The sequence below is a fragment of the Symsagittifera roscoffensis genome, chromosome 2 (assembly GCF_963678635.1).
Source record: "Symsagittifera roscoffensis chromosome 2, txSymRosc1.1, whole genome shotgun sequence".
Lineage (NCBI taxonomy): Eukaryota > Metazoa > Xenacoelomorpha > Acoela > Convolutidae > Symsagittifera > Symsagittifera roscoffensis.
The window spans coordinates 3,674,850-3,701,315 of NC_087063.1; the positions used below are offsets into that span (position 1 = coordinate 3,674,850).

Here is a 26,466-nt window from a genome sequence, read left to right on the forward strand (position 1 = left end):
TTTCTAAAGTTCATGCGAATCGCAGAGGAGCTATCAGTAGGCCTTAACATTCCTGTCGAAGGATAGTTCATTTGAATTACCTCCGCAAATTCCAGACTCTGTTATTTTTTGGGCGAAGCTCTTTTTTTGCGACTCAAGGTCATTTTTGCGTCTAGAATTTTCACGTGGTATCACTTTTGCAGCCAAAATTGGTCAAGCTGTGGTAAACCTGAAGCTACAGGTCAAATGAGAGCTTTTTCTCACATAATATCATTACCATGGCTTGGGATCGAATACACGATCTGACGACTTCAAATTGAACGCCTTATGACTATGCTAAGTGCCTTTACACCAAGAACTACACCGAGTTTCATTGGATCGCATTGTTAAGCCGCAAATTCAATTGAGGAGTCCAGAGAAATCCTGCAAAAACCAAAAATCAAACGCGGAAGTCAGTTTAAAAAAAATCTAAATATTCAAGGACGAAAAAAAAATGAGGGAAAAAACTGTGGAATCCGATGAAATTTTGCGGAATTTACTTCAACGATCAAAACTTGTTTGCAATAAACTTTTCAGAAAACAAAGTTCATTGAAATTTTCATTTTATGTAGGAATCATTGTGATTGGATTCCTTGAACAAATGTGCCCGTAAAAATTATAATAGATTTTTAGAAACGTGTTGTTTTATTATTGCTTAGCTAGATAACAAAGTTTGGCGTCTTCTAACTTGTTTTTTACTTTTTACCCAAGATTTTGAAAAAACTGAAAACTGGTTTTGCTGAATTTTTGTTCTGCTCAACATTACGAGGCCAAAGTTTGCACTGGATAGGCGCACAATTTTGTGTCTGTATGTTTCCGGATTCCAGAGACAAGTCATTAAGCATGGTGAAATTTTGTCGGAACGATCAAAGAAATTGAAAGAACAAAAGAAGAACAAAGGCAGCGTCCTTTTTGCGGAATCCGCTGTTAATTCATAAAAAAACACATTTTGGCCTAGTAATTGATTAAATGATAAATTGATGTGTATGTTTATAACGAGAAAGAGTCATTTCCTGTAGCCGTCGAACCACATCGGTTGAAACCGAAAAAGAAGACAAACTTTTCAACATGTTTGATAATCTCTTCTGACCAGTCGCTGCAATTTTTCAACTCAGCTGCTGGCTCGAAATTTTCACCATTGTTTGGATGGTTGTTTGCTGTCTTTTCATTGTTTGAATATTTCTCAAGGTTGTAAATATTGGACCAGCGAGCATTCGAAATCATCGGCAAAAATGTATTAATTCTCACATCAGATTTACGCGAGCTAATAATGACAAGAAAAATAATAGTTAAACAAAGAATAAAGAAGCTATCATAGTTAAACTTCATTTCAAAAAATTCAGCTTATAAAAAATTGTATCTATTAAACCTATTAAAAAGTAAATTTATTGTCTCTTTCAACAAAAAGAAGTCTATTTATCTGATTGAAGAAATGTATTAAAATCATAAGCAGATGGAAACTATAATGCTTGCGAATTGATAAGATTCGGTCAGAGGCAAAGAAATGTTCGGTCAGGCAAAGAGTTTTTTTATTCAAATATTCATGAGTAGGAGCCACTGTTCAAATTTAGCAGTTCATTTCTGAATCGAAATGGAAAAAAAACTAAAATTTCATTGTTATGATTATTAATGAAAAAAGAAAACGTAGTTGATATTTTTTGCATGTGATAAATGTCAGACAGTGGCCAATAACCATTTCAAGCGGTGTCAAAGATATTGCTTCTCAACGGAACAAAAAAACGGGTAAATAAAGAGCAAGTCAAATTAGCCCAACGAGACAACTGACTTTTTCAATTGAAACTTTTGCTGAACCATAGTTTGCTGAAACATAAATTATGTTTACATTTTCCATGTGCTACTCTTTTCCATCCGCCAGACCAGGATCTGTCAAATATAAATTGTGGAAGCAAATTTAGAATTTATATTTTATAAAAAAAAGTTTTGAGTCGATTCCGATGCGAAAAGTATTAAAATCTAATGAACGACTACTCACATTTTAACATTGTTTTTACGGCTTCTAAAATACTTCGAGTAACTATGAAATTTCTGGAAAAATCTTTTTTGTGCAAAAATCTGGAAAAAAAACTAAGAAGTTTCTAAGAAAAAATCAGAAAAAAAATCACTTTCAAATTTACCCTGTGCATAATAACACGCTCTGTATGCTCGCTGATATGAATTCGACCAAATAGTGAACTTTTTGAAGGCACAAACGGGACTGCTGTTTAATAGGGTATGAGTCAGGTCAAGGTTCACTGTTTAGTTCATCTGCAAACATTAATCTATCCCTGTAATTTCACTAATTTGCAGTGATCAGAATAAGTAAATCTGAAAATTGAAAACAGCACTGGGTCATTGCTGAATCAGTTTTTTTCACTGAACTGCATTTTTTATGATTTTTGATTGATTTCTTATCTAAGCTACATTGTCACTTGCAAAATCTGATACAGAGCTGACACTTTCATGTTACACTACTGGAGACATATTTCCTTTGCGACTTCGACTTGGGTTCGCTTCAGTGTTATAAGAAATAACAAACATGCCTTAACATGACTTAATTAGGTCCCTTCCATGATTTTTTGGTCGGATAATTTTAAACAATTATCTAATAACTTTTAAGAAAAATTTTAAGGAAAAAAGTGTGATGAAGAGTTTTTTGTCAAGAAGTCAGATTTTTAGTGAGCCCGTTAGTGACAAGCATAGAATTGTTTTCAAAGTTTTCAAAAATTATCAATTTGTTTTTGTATAGAGAACGCATTTTTAAAGGCATAGAAAATTATATATTTGGATCATATAGCTTCCCGGTATTCATTTTTATCTAATATTTGTGCCAGATTATTTTGCCTTTTATGTTTCTGCAAATCTTGAAATCTCGTAGCTTAAAATTTTTTTTATCTATTTTTCTCATTATTTTTTGAAATTTCAGAATTTTACTCGGACAGCCGAAAGCACAATAGTAGATATTTTAGTTCGGCAATAAATTATCGCAAGCACATACATGCCATAATTTTTTTTTCCGTAAAAATTAACAAACAAAAATCAGAAAAAACAGCTTGTATGTCAGTGCAAAGCCCTGCATGATCTGACTGCTTTTTAGTTGCTTTCGAATTATTTTTTGATATATCGTTTTATAAACTATAGACTAAAGATTAATATAAAATTAATATAAAATATTAGTGGAGTTCTAAGTTCAATACTTTAAGGAAATATTATGAACATGATTTCAATTCAGAACATTTTTTTTATCGCGGATTAGTATTCGCTTTTAGCATTCTTTAAAAAGTGCCCAAGTTTTGATCGAGCAGTTAACCTCCAGTCAATTTGCATTAATGATAGTATGTAGCCCATGCGCTGGGAACACGAAGATTCCAGGTTCGTTGACAACTCTAGAACATTCTTTCAAAGTTGGTCTGAATAAAGAAACCCAGTCAAATATAATCCTAACTCTACGCGAAAGAAGAAACAACAAGTTTAATAGCTCAATCTATGCAGGATATATTTTATAAAAATTGAAAATTAGCTTTTTCAGTTCAAGTGACAAAAAAACACCTATTTCTTAAAAAAATTTTGGCAAAAATTGATTATCAATACCATATTAAATTTTTTAAAGAATTCATAATTGCTAATGATTATGATAACTTGAAGAAAAGTTAGGAACTTTAATAACCAATTGGATTTGATTATAGATCCTATAGACAATCACAGATGTTTGAGCCCCCATAATGTCCTCTTTGGTAAAACCTTACTTCATCACAATTTGGCCATGCTTCCCTAAAATCCTTGTAAAGTCTCCTGTGGCGCCGATGCTCATTCATTTTAAAGAGGGAGCGCGCACACGAAAAAAAAAACGTTTTTATTTTTGGTCTGTGATATGCGTTGCGATATCAATTGAAAACAAGTTGTAATTCAATACTGTATTCTGAATATTGAATTTAGTTTTTTCTTTTCTTTTGTTTTGGTATTAGTTACTGAGATCTAGAACAGTGTCGAAACTCTGAATCTCTCACTTAGTCTCAATGTCATCACCCACTGTGACCTTGAGTATACCATAAAAGTAATAAGTAAGCACCGTAGGTTGGTCGTACATACATAAACAATTACTGCTACTGCAGTAGCGGTATGACACACCCCCCTCGGTAAAGGAAATAAATTATACAACATAAGTAGGATAATTTATTTAAAAAGAGTTCACTGTACTCAGTTCCCAAGAAAGTTGCTGGGTTAATTGACGGTTTAGTTTATAGAATTTTCAGTTTTCTTCCAGCTCTATTTCCCAACTCGGGTTCCATTCCACTCCGTCATCTAGTGTAGCATATCCAAATTTACGCATGAATAAGTGTCGTTCGAGCAGTCTTATTTTCGATTCCACCGGTCTGTCGCTTCGTTCCTTGAAATCTCTTAGCTGATTTCGATATTCCTGAAGTGCTGCTTTCAGGAGTGCTCCCCCTGTCAGATTCTCTGATATCTTTTTAATTGAGTGCTTTATCGGGTCACCAAAGCGTTTCGGTTCCTTGTTTTTCGTTTGCCTGGAGCTTCGTCTGATGCCCGACTCTTCGGTACTCGACTCGTCCAAGAATCCTTGTGGTGGCTCGAATGTCGTATCTTTCTCCGAAATTTGTTGTGGGTTTTCTCTAATTTCGTCTGCAACTCGCTGAACTCCTCGTTTTAATAATTGATCTGCATATTTTTCCCACTCGGACGGTGCTAGGTTTCGATTGTGGAATGTGTTGATTATGTCCTCTGGAGGTGTCTGGGAATCAATAAATTTCAATTTCGAACTGTTTTGATTTAGGTGTAGAGCTTGTTTGAGTTTTATGATCTAATTTTCCCGACTTTGAGGTAGATTGCTCCTGCTCCGGATCGGGTGCCGTCGCAGTTTGGCTTGTCCCCTGTTGTTGCTTGTTTTGTTTTTTCTTTTCTTTCACTTTCTTTTCCGTCTTCTTTTTATCGCTTTCCTCTGTAGTTGAACTTGGACCCGCCAGATTTGGTTTTGCCCTCTTAATTGCCAAGTTCAGGCCTCCCCCTGCTTCCGTGTCTTTTGAAGTCACTACTGTTTGGCTCTTTTGGAAACGATCTATGGGGTTCGTCGCATTTGCGATCTCCATGTCTCGTTGTAGTTCTTCATCGGACCCTAACTCCTCCAGTAACTCGGGGGAACTGATCCTTAGAAACTTTTTCGTAGGTTCCACCGATGGACTTTTACTCGCACTCCGCTGATTTTCCTGTGTCAGCACTGGTTTCGATTTTGCAATATCTGACTTCCGATAGATAGAGCCTGTAGACGTCTTGATCGTTGCGTCTGTTTCTGAAGCGATTTTCCCCTTTAATTGTTTTGTGAGTGCTTGTCCACTTTTTCTTAGCGGGTCCTTTCTAAGTATTGTCTTAGGCGGGGATTTACTTTGATCTTCAACTTTGTCTTCAACAAATCCTTTCTCCCATGAGTATATCATTTCCTTTCGTAGATCAGGATTTAGTAGTCCAGTCTCGTCCACTAGTCGTCTAATATCGTTTTTAGCCGCATCCCTTCTCTCGTTGTTCCAGCGGGCGTTTGCCTCCAACAGCTCCTTTAGGGCTTTAGCCCTCTCTTTATCCCTGTCCGATGTTATTTGCTGCTTGTGCAGTGGGCTTGTATCCCTGCTGAGTTGTCCTTTGCGTACTATTTTTAGGTTCTCTTTTGATTGGTCAATTCTGCGTTTCAATTGGGAAGCCGTCAGTGCTGAGCGTTCCAAGTGTTGTTTGTCTAAATAGTCAGAATTGTTTAAAAACCTATCCCTCACAACTTTAAATTCCGTTTTTGGTAGTCTGCCAAAATGCGCTTGGAATGGGGATACTTGAATGGTTTTCTGCTTGTTCCACCGCAAATCTCTCATTATAATACTAAGACATAATTTGATCGATTTATTATTTTCTTCGAGCAACATCACCCCCAGTCTTCTTTTTATAGTTTGGATTGTACGTTCTACCAAACCACAGCCTCGGTGGTCCCCCACCGGACAGAATTTTTGCTCGATCTTGAGTTCCGAACAAAAATTTTTCAGCGTTTTCCCTTTAAAGCCTGAAAATTGATCCGAGCGAATTGATTCGGGAATCCCATGTGTGTCGATATACGATCTCAAGAATTTTACTGTACACTTCCCACTTGTATAGTTCGTAACCTTCACCGATGGAACTTTTGAAAATCGATCTATAGCTACTAAGAGGGAGATTTTTTTTCCTTTTTGATTTTCTATGGGCCCCGCGTAATCTAATTGTACTTCCTGTCCCGACTGCATGAGCACTGGCAGGGGTTTTGACGCATTTTTCGAAATAAGATATTTTAGATTCTTACCGTATCTGGTACAGATACGGCACTCCTCGGCTAGATTTACAATGTCCTTGTTCATATGCGGCCACCACAAGTATTGTGATGCTCCTAGCATAGCTTCTTGGCCTGGATGCCCTCGATGTATTCGTTTGAGAACAGCTTGTCTTAGTTGGACTGGGACCGCTAGCCGATTATCCATCTGTTACCACAGCGGGTTTGTATAAGGTCCCATTAGTTCGAAGCCTTGTTTGTCCGTCCCCTCTTTCTATCACTCGTCTAAGTCGGTCCATCCATGTGTCTTCGGTGGTTAATTCGGCCAACAGACTTTTGTCAAACAATTTTGCCAAATTGTCCAGGGTCTCCTCTTGCTGCTGCTTCGGCAGTTTTAGTTTTCCCAACGTCTTCGGCGGTTCGATTGCACACACTTCTTCTTCACTCTCAGCCTCGTCTGTGGTCGTCAGGTCCATTTCTATGACCTGCACCTCGCTTAGCTTTCTTTCCGCCGATGCGGTTGGTTTGTGCATCACTGAACTTTGTCCATATTCTGAGCTGTCCCTGACCTCCTCTGTGTGTGCCACCAAATCTCTATTGGGTCCCCGTATGTTTTCTTCTCCGCCAATTAGTTGCCAGAATGAAAGAAGTCTCTGATCTGCTTCTCGTTGTTGATCTCGTTCGAGCTGCCATTTCACTCGTGATGCCTGTCTAGTTTCACTGTCGGAGCTATCCCTATTTCTACGGCCACCTCTTATGATTTTTCTTGTTCTCTGAACTGTCTCTGTGATTTCCTCCTCTTCTGAAAGTTCGTTTGCATTTGTCATTGAGCGGTTCCACTTTGGGTCCAGTAGGCTCTCTTCTCGTTCGTCGTTACGCCATTCCTGTGGTGAATCCGACCACCAATCGTAGGATCTGTTTCCTGACATCTCGTTCCTTGAGTCTGTTTTTTTTCTGAATTTCCGATGCTGATTTTTCTACGATTTTCGATTTATTTGAGACTGACTGTTTATTGAGTTGAGTTGACAAAAAAATGATCGGTTTATGTTGAACTGCTGTGTTTAGCTGTTTTTGCAGTCGTGGAAACTGTTTTCTCTCGTTCCGGTCGAGCTTTGTTCGTTTTTGACCGTTTTGGTTGCTATAGCAACCATTACGTGATGACTGTTTCTTTGCATTCCTTCTAGAACATTCTAGAAGGGTTTCGTTCCGGTCGAGCGACCCAGTTTCTTTGAGCCTACTGTTCATGCAGTCTAATGCTTCATGAAAGGAGTTTATTGTCGCCACTACAAACTTTTTGTCCAATTCTGATTCGGGCCAAGGATCATTGTAGGGATCACGCGATAAATAATCAACTATACCCATGTCCCTCCCCGGAATGTGAACTATTTTAAACTGATATGGCAATAACCGGTCAACCCACCGGGTCAACCGGGATTGATAGGTCTTATTTGACTTGTTACCATCTAACGCTGATGTAAGCGCCTTATGATCTGTTGCGATGATAAATGGTTTTCCCAAAAGGTAGTGTTTATATCTGTCTACTGCCCAAACAACTGCCAATAACTCCAGTTCATTTGTTGAATATTTTTTTTCTTGGGCATTCAGATATCGGGATGCGAATGAAATTGGAACCCACAGGCCTTCATCATTTTGCTGTTCCAATGTAGCCCCTAACCCATCATGGCTCGCATCACATTTAACTCGTGTTTCTCGGCTAGCATCGTAATAATATACTTTTGTTATATTTGCCACAGCTTCTTTTATAGTATTAAATACTTCCGTGTGTTCATCTGCCCACTCAAACTTTTGACCGAGGGTTTCATGTTTTTTAGTTTTTTCTTTTGATTTTCTTCTTTAAGAAGTGGTCTCAATTTCTCAGTCAGGCTTGCTGCGTTAGGTATAAATTTAGCTAAGTGATTTATACTTCCCAGAAATGACCTTAACTGCTTAAGCGATTTCGGCGGGTTCAGATTTACAACCACTTCGGTTTTAGTGATTTTAGGTCTAACCCCTACTTCTGAGAGGTGATGACCTAACCAATTCACTTCTTGTTTGAAAAATTCACACTTTGATAATTTCAATGCCAAATTTTACGCATCCAATTTCTTTAGTACTGCTTCCACCAGATTTCCATGTTCAATTTCATTTCCTTTTGACACAATAAGTATGTCATCCAGAAAACAGAACGTGTTTTTAGCGTGATTGATAGTCCTATCCATAGCCTTTTGAAATTCAGCTGGCATATCCGCTAAACCATAGAACCCTGTCAGAAATCTGTATGTTCCGGTTGCTTTCCCACCAACAATGTTAAAATTGCATTGCTTAGCTGTATCAGCAGCCAATTTTAATTGACTGTACGCATCTTTCAAATCTAACACCGGGAAATATAGAGTACTATTTTTGTTTTCGGTAACAATTTGGCTCACTCCATCGATGAGTTCATCTACATTCGGCATTTGATATTTGTTTTTGGACAATTGTCTATTGATTGGTTTCGCGTCCATGGCCAATTTTATTGAGTCGTCTTTTTTTTCTGTTATCACAATCGGAGCGATAAAGCAATCACTGGTACATTTGTCGAGTTTTGTTAAATGACATATGACCTTCTGTCAACAACTTCTCGATTTCTTTTTCAACTTTATCCTGTATGTGAATTGGGATTCTTCTCCCCTTTTCTTGAATTGGACATAGTGGGTATTTAAATTTTGAACTTACAATGTGATTTTTTGAAATTCCTGGTCTATCAAATAAGTTTTTAAATTTAGTGAAAAATTTTTCTTTCCAACCTTCTGACTGATCGCACATGAGCACGTCAAACCTGGTAAACTCCTTTAGCGCTGGTTTTTGTGTAGTAACTATTCCCACTTGTCCTTGCAGGTCTAGTCCTATGATGCATCTGGTTTTACGTTCTGATACCAGAAAGGTAGCGCCTTTTACTTCCCAGCCTGCCGACCGAAGATTAGTCTTCAAGGCTCCCAGTATATTGATCGGTATTTGTTGTAATCAACGAATTTTGTTTGTAAGTTCAGTTTTCCTGACGGAATGAATCTTACTTTGCTTGATTTATCCATAATTTCCTTCGCCGTCGCCCAATTGAGAAATGAAACTGGACTTCCCGTGTCCACTGTTAGTTGTATTTTTTGGTTGTCGATTCGTACCATAGCCTTTAGTGATTTTACTCGTTTCAATGTTGGATGTCGATTTGAATCTCTTTTCTGAACTCGTATCATTTCAGCATTTGAATTGCTCCTCATTTCATTAATTCGATCCTTCACATATTTCGAAACTCTCTCGTTTTCCGGTTGATAGGTTTGTATCGACATAACTTCAAACTCACTACATGACTCAACACTTTCACTTATCTGATCGCATTCCTCTACAGATCCTTCTGAGTCTTCGGCAACTTCGCTTACTTGTTGAGATCTGCACATTTTTGCAAAGTGATTGGGTTTGCCACAATTTTTACAAGTTTTTCCGATCGCTGCACAATTTTTTAGATGTCCTTGGTCGAATGTCCTTCCACATCTGTTACATGGTTTTGTTTTCATGTTGTGATTCTTGTTATTATTTTGTCTTTTGTTCGATTCCTTTCTGTTTTGATTCTTTGTTGTCCCTGACAAATTTTGAACTGCCATTACAGGTTCTTGTTTTATTCTCACACCCGAGGTGTAATTGTTACTTGATCCTCCTGTGGCCGCCGCATTTGTCTTTTGGAACGCCATTGTGATTAACTTGCTATGTTCGAACTTTATCGCCCTTTTCCGCCCTTTAGTGATTTTACTCGTTTCAATGTTGGATGTCGATTTGAATCTATTTTCTGAACTCGTATCATTTCAGCATTTGAATTGCTCCTCATTTCATTAATTCGATCCTTCACATATTTCGAAACTCTCTCGTTTTCCGGTTGATAGGTTTGTATCGACATAACTTCAAACTCACTACATGACTCAACACTTTCACTTATCTGATCGCATTCCTCTACAGATCCTTCTGAGTCTTCGGCAACTTCGCTTACTTGTTGAGATCTGCACATTTTTGCAAAGTGATTGGGTTTGCCACAATTTTTACAAGTTTTTCCGATCGCTGCACAATTTTTTAGATGTCCTTGGTCGAATGTCCTTCCACATCTGTTACATGGTTTTGTTTTCATATTGTGATTCTTGTTATTATTTTGTCTTTTGTTCGATTCCTTTCTGTTTTGATTCTTTGTTGTCCCTGACAAAGTTTGAACTGCCATTACAGGTTCTTGTTTTATTCTCACACCCGAGGTGTAATTGTTACTTGATCCTCCTGGAAATGAAACTGGACTTCCCGTGTCAACTGTTAGTTGTATTATTTGGTTGTCGATTCGTACCATAGCTTTTAGTGATTTTACTCGTTTCAATGTTGGATCTCGATTTGAATCTATTTTCTGAACTCGTATCATTTCAGCATTTGAATTGCTCCTCATTTCATTAATTCGATCCTTCACATATTTCGAAACTCTCTCGTTTTCCGGTTGATAGGCTTGTATCGACATAACTTCAAACTCACTACATGACTCAACACTTTCACTTATCTGATCGCATTCCTCTACAGATCCTTCTGAGTCTTCCGCAACTTCGCTTACTTGTTGATATCTGCACATTTTTGTAAAGTGATTGGGTTTGCCACAGTTTTTACAAGTTTTTCCGATCGCTGCACAATTTTTTAGATGTCCTTGGTCGAATGTCCTTCCACATCTGTTACATGGTTTTGTTTTCATGTTGTGATTCTTCTTATTATTTTGTCTTTTGTTCGATTCCTTTATGTTTTGATTCTTTGTTGTCCCTGACAATTTTGAAGTGCCATTACAGGTTCTTGTTTTATTCTCACACCCGAGGTGTAATTGTTACTTGATCCTCCTGCGGCCGCCGCATTTGTCTTTTGGAACGCCATTGTGGTTAACTTGCTATGTTTGAACTTTAACGCCCTTTTCAGAACCTCTTCCGGGTCTAAGGTCTCGAATGTCAGCGTGTCCTGCAACGTCGTGTTCTTCATTTTTGAAATAAATAGATCACGGACTATTTCATTTTCCAATGTTCCCAGTTCTGATCGGGCTGCTTGCGCAGTTAGCGCTGCGTGAAATGATTCCAGAGATTCTCCAGATTCTTGCATTCTCGTAAATAGCTTTCATTCGTAAATCTTTCATACGTTACACATTTCACCTTTTGAAACGAAACTTCTGCCAGTTCTGTAATTTCCCAGAACGTCATTTTCGATATTTCAGTATGTGGGTTCTTTTGTAGGAAACGTTTCTTTCCTTCTGTACCCAGAGACAAAAATAATCTGGACACCAGTTTCTTTTGTACTTCGTTGTAGAAAACATTGTGTCCGACTCGTGGGCCCCTTGTCCTTCTCTCTTCATTCTCCAACAATACTCTATCTCTTGCTAGCTTGTCTCTAAGGGTCCTCGCATTCCTCGCATCTTCATTCTCTCCCTCTCGAGGTGTTTCTGGTCGAGGGGGTGGTTCCTCTAGTATGTCTTTTGGTTCTTCCAAAATAATCTCTGGGTTCACATTTTCTTTAACCGTAACCGCCATGAGAAATTGTTCGAACCAGATTTTGAATTGCCACGGAGGATCTAGATTCGCTGACGCCCAAAATACCGGGATTTCCATATCCGTTCTGTTATCTTGGGCTACGAATCCTGCTGGCTGCGCCATGTGATATGCGTTGCGATATCAATTGAAAACAAGTTGTAATTCAATACTGTATTCTGAATATTGAATTTAGTTTTTTCTTTACTTTTGTTTTGGTATTAGTTACTGAGATCTAGAACAGTGTCGAAACTCTGAATCTCTCACTTAGTCTCAATGTCATCACACACTGTGACCTTGAGTATACCATAAAAGTAATAAGTAAGCACCGTAGGTTGGTCGTACATACATAAACAATTACTGCTACTGCAGTAGCGGTATGACATGGTCAAATCAGTCTAAAGAAGTCCAAGAATGAAGTTTTTGGATATTTCTTTTCTAAAACTTGGATATATTCAACTATTCTCTCCTTTTTCAAATTGTGGTTTAAAAAATCTACAAAATCGACAACATATACCATCTGAAACCAAAATATCTTTGCAGGGCTCCTTTAAAATTTCAACTTTCGTCGTTTTCCAAAACAGATAAACGAAAATATATGTCAATTGAATTTTGATATTATTGCCTGTAACAAAACATTACACCTTAAGGAAGTGAAACATCTTTTATTTCACGTTTTTGTGAAAGACCTCAATTATGAAAATAACCTATAACCTAAGGGCTCAATGTCCAGACATTCTTCGTTGCTATTTAAAATCCAATTTGTCACTTGAAATCCAATTTAACAAAACAAGTGGACAGTAACTTCCAATTTATCTAAATATACCGGATTAGATGTCCAACTATCCGCCAGAAAAAGCAAAAATATGAAAAATGGACAGTTTCCGAAACTCTCTTTTGGTTTAAACAGTCAAATTCGTCTATCATGACAAAATTGTAAGAGGTTGACTCTCTTACAAAAGTTGGTATGCTGGGCTTGAACTTTCAATGAGCTATAAAATTTTTCCTCGAGAAAAGAGCAGTGAAATTTTGCGTAATTTTTTGAAAAATACCATCGACTTTTTGCGGTTTTTGCAACCAATATGGACACGGTGAAACCTCCGCAACCATGTTGGAGACGGAGCCCTTCAGGAAATAGCTCGACTCGCCATGCTACGCCGCAAACGGCCTGGTTGGCGCAACCAAAACATGCCACTTCTAGTCTTTCGTGACCCAGATGGGGAACACGCGACTTTCGCGAACAAGGCGGAGGCGGCACAACCAAGACAATTTTCCTTCTGACCTTTGCGATCGAGGTAAAAACTGCGCGATTTTCGCGTTTACGGTGAAGACGGCGCAAATCTGGCGACAAACATGGAAAAGGCGCAACGTGGAGAAGTTTGAAACGGCGCGGCCAAGAAACAATTTTTTGCGACAAACTCTAAAACGTCTGGATGTGAAAACGCTCTGTGGGTTGCGAAAATTGCGCTGTGGGTCGCGCCGCGTCCAGATCCAGCCCCAAATTGCCTAGTCGAACCGAGAGTTTGAGTCTGAAAAGTCTGGACATAAAAACTGGAAAGTCTGGAAATGAATCGCGAAAGTTGCTGCATAGGTCATAGAAGTCAGAACTTAAATTTGGTCTCCGAGGTCTAGGCATAAATTCGCGAAACGTGTGTCCCGACTTTTGCGACCAAACTTTGGAATTTCCAGACTTTCTCTGCATTTTATGTTTGAATGCGGCCCGACTGACAAAGTCTTATCATGAGTTTAGGACCTCAACCCGGGAAGATTGCATGCGTCTCGACCTCTTTATGGAAGAAGGCTAGTCATATAATTTTCCTGCATTTTACTAGATGTTTAAAAAGTATTGGCCATGTTTGAGATTTTTATAAGCAGCAATTTTGACGATCTGGGCACTTAGTATAATGCTTGTAAAGAAAAAATTGATTGAAAAAATTTAATTGTGTTGCGTGATTTTCTACAAATAAAAAATTATGTCATTTGGAAAGTATTCATACCAATTACAGCGTCGCTTCATTTTAGCAGTCAATTTCCTAGTTTCTTCTTTCGCCTTTCAACTAGTAACACATTTATCAAGTAATACCATTCTAAATGAAAGCACTTTTTTTGTTTTTCCTCCACGATGTAAGCAAAACATCCTTCAGAAAATCAGTTAAATGGTTACAATTTAAAAACTGGCTGCAATTTCATGTTCAAAACGTTTTCTGACTTTTTGAATGAAAACTAGCTTCATCTCGTGACTAGTTATTAAATTGCCGGGTTGTCAGAAAATTCAGTTTGCTTATTCAAAAGCATGAGTCAACAAAAAATTGAAATTTCGAACTTTCTGGATTGGACAACTTCATTATTTTATTGATTTAAACTTTTTTGAATTTTTTTGTGAACAAAAAGACCACTATTTAAGGCAAAATAACAGTTTCTTGGAATCAACTTTTTTTTCCCAGTTTTGTTCTACCTGTTTACATGAACCAAAAATGAGAAAATTGAAAACCATCACAATTATCCAGATCTATTTCTTTAGTTTTTGGCGTTTATTTAAAATACCTTTCTAAGAAATGTATTAGAAAACGCGTTTTGTTGGAAAGTTTTGAATTGAACTGGATTGGTTTTTTTGGAAAGGCGAATTTTTTAATATGAAGCAAAAAATCTCACATTTATAGAATTTAGTAAAGGTTTTTGTGTTTTCTTTGTGGTCTAAAAAAAGGGTCAGAGTTGAGATAACTTTATAGTTTTAGAACTAAGCATATGCAGTCAAACAATATAATTTGTAAAAATCAGTAAATCTGGCTTTTTAAATAACCTTAACCTGAATTGGGCTCTATTTATAAGTCAACAAACAAACTTTTGAGTTTTGCAGATTCAATTTCAAATTTTTTTCCCGGATTTCTTTCAACTTTTTATCACTTAAAAACAATTGAACAAAACAAGGACACAAAAACATCCACTTTACCTCATTGTAACTAATGGGATGTCGTAATAACAACCAGAATGAGCAAAACTATTTCGTTTTTTTCGTTCAATTAACTGCAAAATTTTTTTTCGTTCAATTAGCTAAGCTCATCCATCAAGACAAAGTTGTAAAAGGCTGACTCTATCACAAAAAAAAATGATCAATTGAGTTCGAATTATCAAGGAGCCTTCAAAATTTTCTCGCGAAAATGGCAGTGTTGTTTGCAATTTTTCCTCGAGAAAAAGGCAATGAAAAAAAAATTTAAAACAGCATTACGAGGCAAAACTGCGCATCTTGTGAATTGTAAGCGGGTTCCGCAACAGGCCAGAAACAGAATTTTTGCGGAATCCGCCGAATTGCTATTTTTCTTTGAACTTCTTTGCAGTTTTGGATTGCACAAACAAATACATAAAACTTTGTAACACTCAAAATCGCTACAAAATAGGCAAACTTGCGGAATTCGGAACTGTATTTGTGGAATCCAGAACAATTTGTGGAATCCACAAACATGTGTATTGTTACATTGAGCTGTTGCGGAATCCGCAACTGTCAGCGGAATCCGCAAATTGAAAGTGGAATCCGCAAATTGTAAGTGGAAACCGCAAATTGTAAGTGGAATCCGCATTTTATTTGCGCATTCCACATAAATTTGCGGATTCCATTTACATTTTGCGGATTACCCTTACATTTTGCGAAATCCACAAACAGACCACTCCACGGACAAATAGCTAAGACACTGTATTGCTCACAAACGCTCCAAAAGTAAGCAACTTTCCGGAATCCTCAATAAATTTTGTGGAATCCGCAACAAAACTTGCGCAAGCCGGAAAAGTTTGTGGAATCCACAAAAAAAAATAATAATAAATGTGTTTAGTAAAATTGAGCAATCGTGGAAACCGTAACTGTGATTGGAATCCGCAAACGTAATCAGAATCCGCCAACTGGAAGCGGCTTCTGTAACTTGTAAGTGGAATCAGCAACTTATCAGTGGAATTCGCATAAAGTTACGGAATCAACTTAAATTTGCGGAGTCCTTTTACTTTTGCGGAATCCGGAACAATTACCTATATTTGCTCGTTGATGAATCCGCGAAAAAACTAATGTGCCGACAAAATTTACGTTACAAGTATTTGTGCGCGGAATCCAAAAAATTTTTGTGAGAGGATCCAACATTTTGGAACATCTTAAAGACCTGTCTCTGGAATCTGGGAACATACAGACACAAAAATTTGCGTCTATCTAGAGCGTCTATCACACTTTGGCATCTTAATGAGATAGAAGTACTTATTTGCATAGCAAGTTATTCTCGCTCATCCCCTCGGAATTTTTTTATCGCACACCACCAGCTTTCTTAAAAACGTGCCCTTTAAAATTCTTTCAGCAAAGGTAAGCTACAAAAAAACTCTGTTGAATATTATGAGTGTGGTCAAACTCTTTGAAGTGACTCAATTTCATCAAAATTGATTAGATAAAATTGCTCTGTCAGGTTTTTGTGGTTGGTTGGTCAGAAATTGAATTTTAAAAAATAAACTGAAAGGAACGCATTGGGTGGTCAGGGAGTTTAATTCGTGAAAAGGGGCATCCAAGCTCCCGGTCTCTTAAATCCGCCCCTCGTTTCAAAAAGTAGTATAGAATCTCAAACTGATATATAAAATTGGGGAGGTGTACCAACAAAGGTAGCGGTGGTGTAGTGTTTGTGTCTCCGCCTCGCAACCAGAAGATCGGATGTTCGAGGCCAACCATGATCCGTGCTCGTATGCTTGAGGGTTATTGCAAGGCAAATAAAACGAGAGTATAGATGCATATAAACTTAAAGTTACATCGACGACACATAAGTTTTAATGGCCGAGCGGCCTAAGCTAACGTACCGCCGACTAAACACACTTGTCAGGTGGCGTTGGTTTGAATCAGCCCATACCCCTACCTTTAAACATGTAGACCTTTTAAACATTTTTTTCGCTCTAATTGATTAAGGCTGACCGTCAAAAGAGCAATTTGTCTCAAGGACAAATACTGGCCATTTGACAGCGTGTTTCGAGTTATTAAGACGATTATGTCCGATGTTTCGATTATAAAAAGTATAGAGAGTTGCAAAAAGTTCGGACAGACAGAATTAATTAAAAAGAGCAACTGTCTAGAGATCAACGAAAATTAAAACTGAAATAAACATAACGTCGAAAGTTCAGAAAGCAGAACTACGGGATCTACTTATTAATCCCCATTTCAAGAAATGGGAGTAGATCGTTACTAAGGTTACTTGCAGCAAACTGTCGACCAATAAGAATGCAGCGAAATCCGAATTTACATACAATGCTCTTGTGCGAAATTACTGTTTTCAATTACAGGGGTGGAGATTCTTTGGTAGATACAATAGAGGGATTGTTAAGTAGATCCGAGTTTCGCTCAAAACCTATAACCACGGCGGGCAATTGCATCCGAAGCGTCGAAATGTTTTATAGTAAAATCTGGATGCTCATAGCAGTATTTAAAAATTAGGCTAGCATAATCATCGGATAATCGACGATCTCGCATTTTGAATTTGGCCTGACAAAAAATTCAAGGTTGTTGGGCTTCAGATTTTGCATGCAAAAAAGCGTCGAAAAGCACTGATTGCTCATTTTAATTAATTCTGTCTGTCCGAACTTTTTGCTACTAATTATATGTTTGAAAATTGTTATATTCATGCATTGCAAAGTTATTTTGCCGAAAAAATGCTCTTTAATTCTATCGTTTGAATTCCGATATTTTTACAGTTTCTGGAGACTAGGGCGCTCAAGGGATTTCATATTAACATGCTTCTTTGGCGCGCGCTCCCCTTCAAAATTAGTATATATTGGCTCAAAAGGCGCCCTTAGAAAAATTTCGTTAGACCTTTTGGTTGGTTAGGGGGTTGGTGAACCTTTGGTTGGTGAACCTTTAAATCCGCCCCTGCCTGTGGATAAATGGTCTTAACAATCTGAGTTTTGAATGATGATTGAAAAAAAAACGCATGAAAACCCTTGTTCTTTTAGTCACCATATTTTTTTATTTGGGTCACTACTTTTCAAATTAGTTTCAAATTATCTCGAGTTAACATCAAATTAAGCCATCCAAAATGAGCAAATAATCGTGTAGAAGCAATATTGTATACGTTTTGCATGAAATCACCTTTGCAAACTTTACCTAGTTATTTGATAAGCAAATTATTGAAACTTCACTTAAAATTCACTTCACTTGTCTATACTTCTCATTGGACTCAAGTATCAATCTTAAATTATCAACAAAAACGAGATTAACGTCTGTGCGTACGTTCAAATTTTACAATTTAAAATTTACGAGAAAGATTCAAACACCTCAAAATACAAATGCTTTTCTACCTTTTCGCCACTTTTGGGCTAATTTCGACCGCGTTTGCACTATGGATGGCATTCGTTTTTTACAACTTTCACTACTCAGCTCATAAGCGTGGAATCAGAAGCGCCGCAGCTAAATTACCAGGTGAAGTCGCTGATTTTTTTGTCCGTTTTGGCCCTTTTGTCCATTTTTGGCCATTTTTTTTGTCCAGTTTTATTTGCTTCGATCTGATAGTAATAAAATTGACTTATGTAAAAATTCTAATAATTTTTTGGAGATCAAAAAACTTTTCTACAGGCGAGTAAATTTTCTTTTTCTTCTTTCAAATACTTTTTATAAGTTTTTCGTGCTAAATCTTTGTGGTTAAACAGAAATTTTTGTTGTTTAGGTCTCGACACAAAGCCCCTCATTGGAAACCTTACTCAAGTACCACGTGATCAAAAGTACCTGGTGAACTTTTTCACGCGTCTAGCCGTAGACTTCCAGGGTCTCTGCTACCTGTTCCTAGGCCCCGAGCCATTTCTGTTTCTGGGAAAAGCGAACCATGCAGGTGTTGTGTTCAAGGGATCAAAGCACTCTGAAAAAGCGACAACATACTACATGTTTCATCCGTGGCTAGGGTAAGTCTTCGGATTTAAAGCTAGTAGCCGGTTTTTTAAAAACTCCATTCGTATAAAGGATCGATTCACACCATAAAAAGAATAGTTTGTTCTGTAGGTGTGATTGGACAACCCGAATCGAAAATTGTTCTGAGCTTCGAAAAATATTCATCTATTTATTTTTGAACTAATTGGGGAACTTTTTTTGACTATTTTTTTTGTGCACCAATCAGCTTCAATTGAATGGAATAAAATCGAAAACTTTTGCGAAACACTCATTTTTTATTTTCTTGATTTCTAAAAAAAATAAAAATTAAGCCTCATAAATCTAAGCATAATTCAAACAGTGCTAAAGGTTTAAAAAAAAACTTTCGAAAAGTTCGAAGCTCGTGGGCGGGGGGAGAAGTGGGGTTGTGAACGCCCTCCCTCTTTTAGGGATTCGACCCCCTGTTGACCCAAAAGGTCCTCCCTTTGTGCTATTTTGAGATATTCATTCTTGGCCGACTGACCTTAAAAATTTTCTATAGGTGCCTTTGGCGCCAAACTATACTACGCTGGTTGACCAAAAATGCTAGTCATACAATTTTCATATAAAGAAAAATGCTAATCATACACTTTTCATGCAATTCCATAAGTACAGAAAATTGCATGAAAGATCTATGATTCGTATTTTTTCATGTATGGAAATTGTATGACTAGCAGTTTTCCATAAACCAAAAATAATGATTTTTTACATTTTAATTAACCGAACACAAATGACATAAACCTTGTTTACTCAAACGTATTAACCAAAGGTTTGGCCGTCTCGCATTAAAAATGCATTGGAAACAGCCTGAAATCTTTTAATTCTGTCTCACACAAATATTATAACGAAAGTAACGAAGACGACTATTTCTAAAATTTGAATTTTTAATTTACCAGACATTGAGCAAGGCATACAAAAACATGTCATACAAAAGAAAGAGGAGTTATAAGCATCGATCTGATATACTTTTCATGCAATTCCATAAGTACAGAAAATTGCATGAAAGATCTATGATTCGTATTTTTTCATGTATGGAAATTGTATGACTAGCAGTTTTCCATAAACCAAAAATAATGATTTTTTACATTTTAATTAACCGAACACAAATGACATAAACCTTGTTTACTCAAACGTATTAACCAAAGGTTTGGCCGTCTCGCATTAAAAATGCATTGGAAACAGCCTGAAATCTTTTAATTCTGTCTCACACAAATATTATAACGAAAGTAACGAAGACGACTATTTCTAAAATTTGAATTTTTAATTTACCAGACATTGAGCAAGGCATACAAAAACATGTCATACAAAAGAAAGAGGAGTTATAAGCATCGATCTGATATACTTTTCATGCAATTCCATAAGTACAGAAAATTGCATGAAAGATCTATGATTCGTATTTTTTCATGTATGGAAATTGTATGACTAGCAGTTTTCCATAAACCAAAAATAATGATTTTTTACATTTTAATTAACCGAACACAAATGACATAAACCTTGTTTACTCAAACGTATTAACCAAAGGTTTGGCCGTCTCGCATTAAAAATGCATTGGAAACAGCCTGAAATCTTTTAATTCTGTCTCACACAAATATTATAACGAAAGTAACGAAGACGACTATTTCTAAAATTTGAATTTTTAATTTACCAGACATTGAGCAAGGCATACAAAAACATGTCATACAAAAGAAAGAGGAGTTATAAGCATCGATCTGATATACTTTTCATGCAATTCCATAAGTACAGAAAATTGCATGAAAGGTCTATGATTAGTATTTTTTCATGTATGGAAACTGTATGACTAGCAGTTTTCCATAAACCAAAAATAATGATTTTTTACATTTTAATTAACCGAACACAAATGACATAAACCTTGTTTACTCAAACGTATTAACCAAAGGTTTGGCCGTCTCGCATTAAAAATGCATTGGAAACAGCCTGAAATCTTTTAATTCTGTCTCACACAAATATTATAACGAAAGTAACGAAGACGACTATTTCTAAAATTTGAATTTTTAATTTACCAGACATTGAGCAAGGCATACAAAAACATGTCATACAAAAGAAAGAGGAGTTATAAGCATCGATCTGATATACTTTTCATGCAATTCCATAAGTACAGAAAATTGCATGAAAGGTCTATGATTAGTATTTTTTCATGTATGGAAACTGTATGACTAGCAGTTTTCCATAAACCAAAAAAATTGATTTTTTACATTTTAATTAACCAAACACAAATGACATAAACCTTGATTACTCAAACGTATTAACCAAAGGTTTGGCCGTCTCGCATTAAAAATGCGTTGGAAACAGCCTGAAATCTTTTAATTTTGTCTCACACAAATAATATAACGAAAGTAACGAAGACGACTATTTCTAAAATTTGAATTTTTAATTCACCAGACATTGATCAAGGCAGCCTTTTTGGTCTATGGAGGTCAACCCGGGTAATTTCGAGGAGGGAGCGCGCGCCGAAAACACAAGATTTTTTTGGTCGAAATTTTCCAAAGAGTGCCTAAAAGCGTCTTATTTTGGCTTTTTTCAAAAACTTGCCTGCGGCGCAGAAAATGCGGTCAAATTAGGGTCTTTATAGTGGTTTGGGAGAGCTCAGAGAATCAATTTGGTCGACCTAAAAAAAAGTCCACAAATTTTTCAAAGTTTTTTTGAAAGATCGCTCCCCCTTCGAGAAATTTCTAGATCCGCGCCTGCCTGGAATAGAGGTGAATAGTTTAGTTGTTCTGGCTATTTTCAATGGCAATTCAAAATCGAAGCTTATGCTTTTTCTGATGTTTTTATACCTATAAAATTAGTATAAAATTAATTATAATAAATTTCTATAATTTATTGAAGACAAATTAACATTAGACGTCATATGCAACAGTTTTACCAATTGGAGTACATCGCAGAAAAGCTTAACTCAGAAAGTTGTTTAGAAAAGCCTCAAAAAAGTTATTCAATTATCAACAGAATTTTTTTATTTTAAGTACTCTTCAAATTATAGTTTGAAGAGTACTTAAAATAAAATGGAATGTTGATAATTAAATAACTTTTTTGAGGCTTTTCTGAACAATTTTCTGAGTTATACCTTAGCGATGTACTCCAATAGCTGAAACTGTTGCATGTGAAGTCTAATGTTAATTTGGCTTTTATAAATTATAGTTAATTATAGAAATTTATTTTAGACTAATTTTATAGGTATAAAAACAGCATAAAAAGCCAAGGCGTCTATTTTGAATTGTCATTGAAAATGACCAGAGCAAGTAGTCGATTCACCTCTATTCCAGGAGCTTCAATTTTTTCGAAAGTTTTTTTTGATAACTTGATTTTAGGACCGGTCTTCTAACTAGTGATGGGGAGAAATGGAGGACGAGGAGGAAAATGCTCACTCCTGCATTCCATTTCGACATTTTGGACAGGAGTCTAGCCACCATGATGAAGCACTGCTCAGTGGCCATTGGAGTGCTGAATGAAAAGGCGGACGAGGGGGGGTTTGTGGATGTATGGGACACTATGAGTCTACTAGGCAGGTGTTTATTCTACTAAAATAGCCTTATAATAAACTAAATAAATTGTTTGCACTTTAGATTCAATTTAAATTTTCGATTCTAATTTTCAATTCTGTAAAAATCAGTACATTAACGACAAAATGAAATCTCACAATTGCGAATATACAATAATTATTAATGAATAATAACTCCCTCACCCATAATCAGGAAAAAACGCTTTATTTGTTGATTTTTCTGCATTATGAGGCCAAACTGTGTATTTTGTGAAATTGTAAGCAGATTCCGCAACAAGAACGCTCTCTTTGGTCTTCTTTCGTTCTTTCGTTTTCTCTGAGCGTTCCGATAAAATTTTAACATGCTTAAAGTCTCTGGAATCCAGGAACATACAGACACAAAATTGTGCGCCTATCCAGTGCACAGTTAGGTCTCGTAATGGTTGATGTTTTTTTTTTTGATGGCGAGTGTTTTGTAGCTCTGGACATCGTGTCTGATGCTGCGATGGGAGTGGATCTCGGATCCCTGAAGAGGAACCCCGCCTCACTCGAGTACGTCGACAACAGAGCTACAGTATGTTATGGTTCTTTTTCTTCAACAATCAGTTCAAGAATCTGAAAGTATACACAAGCTAGCCTTGAATGGAATTTTAAAAAACGCTCATGAAACGAATCTGAAAACAGAAAAGCTAGTTTTGAATTGAAATATTCAAGCCGGAAGGATGGTTGCTTGGGATGCTTATAGTCATTGAAGAGACCATTTCTAGCAACTCAACTTTTCAGAAGCCACGAAAAATACCCCAAAAAGGTAGCTTTCAAAACTGAAGTCATTTCGTTTGATACTTACGAAAAAATCCTTTTAACTCCCCCCCCCCTCCTTTTGCAAAAGGGGGACGTTCTTTTCTAGTTACATTATTCACATACAATTAACCATTGAATTAATTCATAATAGACGTGGCATTTTGTAATGAGGTAACAAAACGGGGGATAGTTTGAGAGATCCCTAAAAGTTGCCAAACACTGAAATGTACGCAATAACCTCCATGCTTAATTTATGAAACAAAATGTCAATCGATATACGTGCCAAAAACGCATCGCCTTTAGGATTCTCATGATTATGTTCACCCTTCTTTTTATTGAAACTAAACAGAATTCAACAATTTACCTAGAGCATTACATCTTAGCTTAGCTTTAGAATCTCCAACCTTATACCTAATTGTCTTTTAAACTATTCTTTGTTTAAAAGTCTACTAACATTCAGTTAGTAGAAAACCCAATACTTTTTGAACACTTTAAGCTAAGATTAGTTTAAACTGTACAAAAAGGAATAGGTTTTCTACTAACTAAGTTTTAGAAGTCTTTTAAACAAAGAATAGTTTAAAAGACAATTAGGTATAAGGTTGAAGATTCTAAGCTAAACAAAGATGTAGAACTCAAAGTGAGATGTTGAGTTAAGATTAGTTTCAAAAAGAAGAACAAAGACCATAGTCATGAGAATCCAAAGGCGATGCGTTTTTGACAGGTACATCGAAAGACGCTTAAACAAATAAAAAAGCTTAAACAAATAAGAAAGCGTATATTTCCCATTCCTTTTGAACAGTTTTTGGAAAACAAAGGTGACTTCGGTAAAGCGGATAAAATATTCAATAAAATACTATTTTGCTTTCCAACCAAGAAAAACGCCCAATGGGGCAACAAAAATAGCACCAAAAAGTAATAAAATAGTTAAATTTTAGCAGCAAGGGGGTATGAAAACTGTTTTTCATAGCATTACCTTAAAAGTAACTAGTCTCACTTGGAAGTGAACTGATTTTAACTGGCTGACTAAAATGGTATCAGTAAATTTAGAAAACAGCTAAAATTTAAAACCAGTTAAAAAAAGCAGTCAAAGCAATTTTTGGATGGATAAAGAAGCTCAAAATTTTCATATGACTTTCCAAGGCCGAGTTCAAGTTTTGGAATCGTATTCTAAGCGGCATTTTGGCTAGTTGCTTGAACGCGGTTCACCAGCGTCTACACTTGTTCAGTGTCCTTGTGCGTCCTATACAGTCCATCGCCTCAATGATTGACATGGGATCGGTTTTTAGTGGTTCTAAAAAACTAGTCTTTATCGAAATTTCGAAAGGGTTAAAACATCCGATTGATACCATAAGTGTTTTTTTAACTATTTTTCTCATGCGTGAAATCTGTTCTAATTCCCTTTTCAATCCAATCTTTTATAACTTTTTGTCGTTATCACTATCTACCGATAAGACTAAGAAATCGTCCAGATTAACTTCAAGTTCGGGTTTGTCCTGCGGAGTACCCCGATGGGATTTTTGCTTTGAATTTTGTTCTAAAGCGTGTGTTTCTGCTCTGGTGGTTCTTCTTGCAAAATGACTTTGCGACCGCAATTATCGAAACGAGTTTGAAACAAATCAGAAAACAAAAAAAAAACTAGTTTTAAATTTGAAAAATCGAGCCGGAAGGATGGTTAATTTGGATTCTAATAGTAACTGAAGACTCCATTTCTAGCAAATGACCATTTCTAGGAACTGAACTCTTCAGAAACCACAAAAACTTCCCAAAAACCGTAGCTTTCTAAACTGAAAGCATTTCGTTTGATACTTACGAACAAATCTTTTTTACTCGTCCCTTTTGCAAAAGGGGGAGGTTTTTTAATAGGTTCAAAACTCACATTTAATTAACCGTTGAATTAGTTCTTATTAGATGTGGCATTTTGTTACAAGGTGAAAGGGGGATGGTTTGAGAGGTCCCTTAAAATTGCTGAACTCAGTGGTTAATTAAACTATGCATCGTATATTCGACGCGGTTCTCTGACTCGCAAAAGAACTGCTTTTTCGATGTCAAGTTATCGGCCAATTTTGCCCCCCTTTGTACTATTTTGAGATATCCACTTTTGGATGACTGACCTTGAAATTTTTCTAAAGGCACTTTTGGCGCCATCACGTACTAATTTTGGGGGCAGCGCGCTGTATGAACGCGATTTTTTGGTCGAATTTTTCAGAAAATCAAATCAGAGCTCAGAAAATCACTTTGGTCGACCTAAAAAAAGGTCGTGAAAATTTTCAATTCTTTTTGAAAATCCGACCCCCCCCCCCCCTCGAGAAATTCTAGGTGCGCGCCCGAATACTACAGAGGAATCAGTTTAGTAAAAATAACTGAATAGGGGTGGGGAAGTGTGGAGTTTTTTATAACAATATTGAATTTTATGGCATAATTTATCCATTATTCTCTTAGTTTTGAGATGTTGCGGGAAAAATTAGTTTATCAGGTGACCGAGATGATGATGGACCGCTTCAAGAACCCCCTCCTTTGGAATGACGTCATCTACAACTACCTGACCCCAGTAGGGCGCAAGTTCAATCGCACAGTGGCAGCTCTTCACACATTCACAACTAATGTGATCACGACCAGGTAGATAATGCATTTTACAAAGAACTGTTTTATGAAAATACCAAAAATGATTTTTGTTCCGACCATTTGAAAAATGGGGAGGAACTTTGTATTCGTGTGTTTTAGTTCTTTTTCTTTTTTTTTGTGTTCCGCGCAAAATTAGCTGCCACAAAAAACCATCGGAGAGAATTGAGTGATATATCAGATTAAAGCTGTTTTAGTCGTGATTCTAACGACATTAAAAAACTCTAAATAATTTTTCTTTCGAAGAAAAGTGTAAAAAAAAACGGTGTTCGAATTTTTTCGTCTTAAATTGATTTTTCGTCTTATTTCAAGCGATTAAAAGGCTTACAATAGCTTATTTTAATTGCTTAAAAGCTTACAATAGCTAATCTATGCTTAATTTTAATTTTGTTCGAGTAAATTAATTTCGGAGATTTTTAATGACAGTTTTGGAATCAAAAACTCCCACTAAATTTTGAAAAAAAGTGCACAAAAAATTGAAAAAAAAATTTGACTTTTTAAAAATTAGTTTTTTGATTTTGTTTGTTTTTCTAGTCATTTTCTTCAAAATATGTCGTCCAAGTTTGTCTATGTTACCATGACTTGCGAATATGCCTAAACTGTAGACTTACGTCAGATCTTTTTATCACACCACGCAGAACCACCTACGCTAAATTGAAAAAAAATTCTTGTAGTTTTTTGAAGACTATGGTCGGATTATTCTGTTCTACTTGCAAAGTAACTGGCTATCCTTGTTTCTAATTTTTAATAGATAATAGACTCAAAAAAATGAAAT

The 26,466-nt window shown here is 36.5% G+C and overlaps 2 protein-coding genes across 3 annotated transcripts in view; one reads left to right on the forward strand and one right to left on the reverse strand.

Moving 5' to 3' along the window:
• The window catches only part of LOC134838866 (ATP synthase subunit alpha, mitochondrial-like), a 494,565-nt gene that overhangs the window by 209,421 nt on the left and 258,678 nt on the right, over window positions 1–26,466 (reverse strand). The gene's annotated exons all lie outside the window — the stretch shown is intronic.
• LOC134839436 (cytochrome P450 4V2-like) overlaps window positions 17,838–26,466 on the forward strand; it is a 34,946-nt gene continuing 26,317 nt past the window's right edge. For both annotated transcript variants that reach the window (XM_063854984.1, XM_063854983.1), the window contains exons 1-5: window positions 17,838–18,295; window positions 18,540–18,771; window positions 22,102–22,295; window positions 22,751–22,845; window positions 25,546–25,688. In XM_063854984.1, coding sequence (XP_063711054.1) covers window positions 18,163–18,295; window positions 18,540–18,771; window positions 22,102–22,295; window positions 22,751–22,845; window positions 25,546–25,688 — 797 coding nt within the window. In that variant the 5' untranslated portion in view covers window positions 17,838–18,162. The remainder of the gene's footprint in view (window positions 18,296–18,539; window positions 18,772–22,101; window positions 22,296–22,750; window positions 22,846–25,545; window positions 25,689–26,466) is intronic.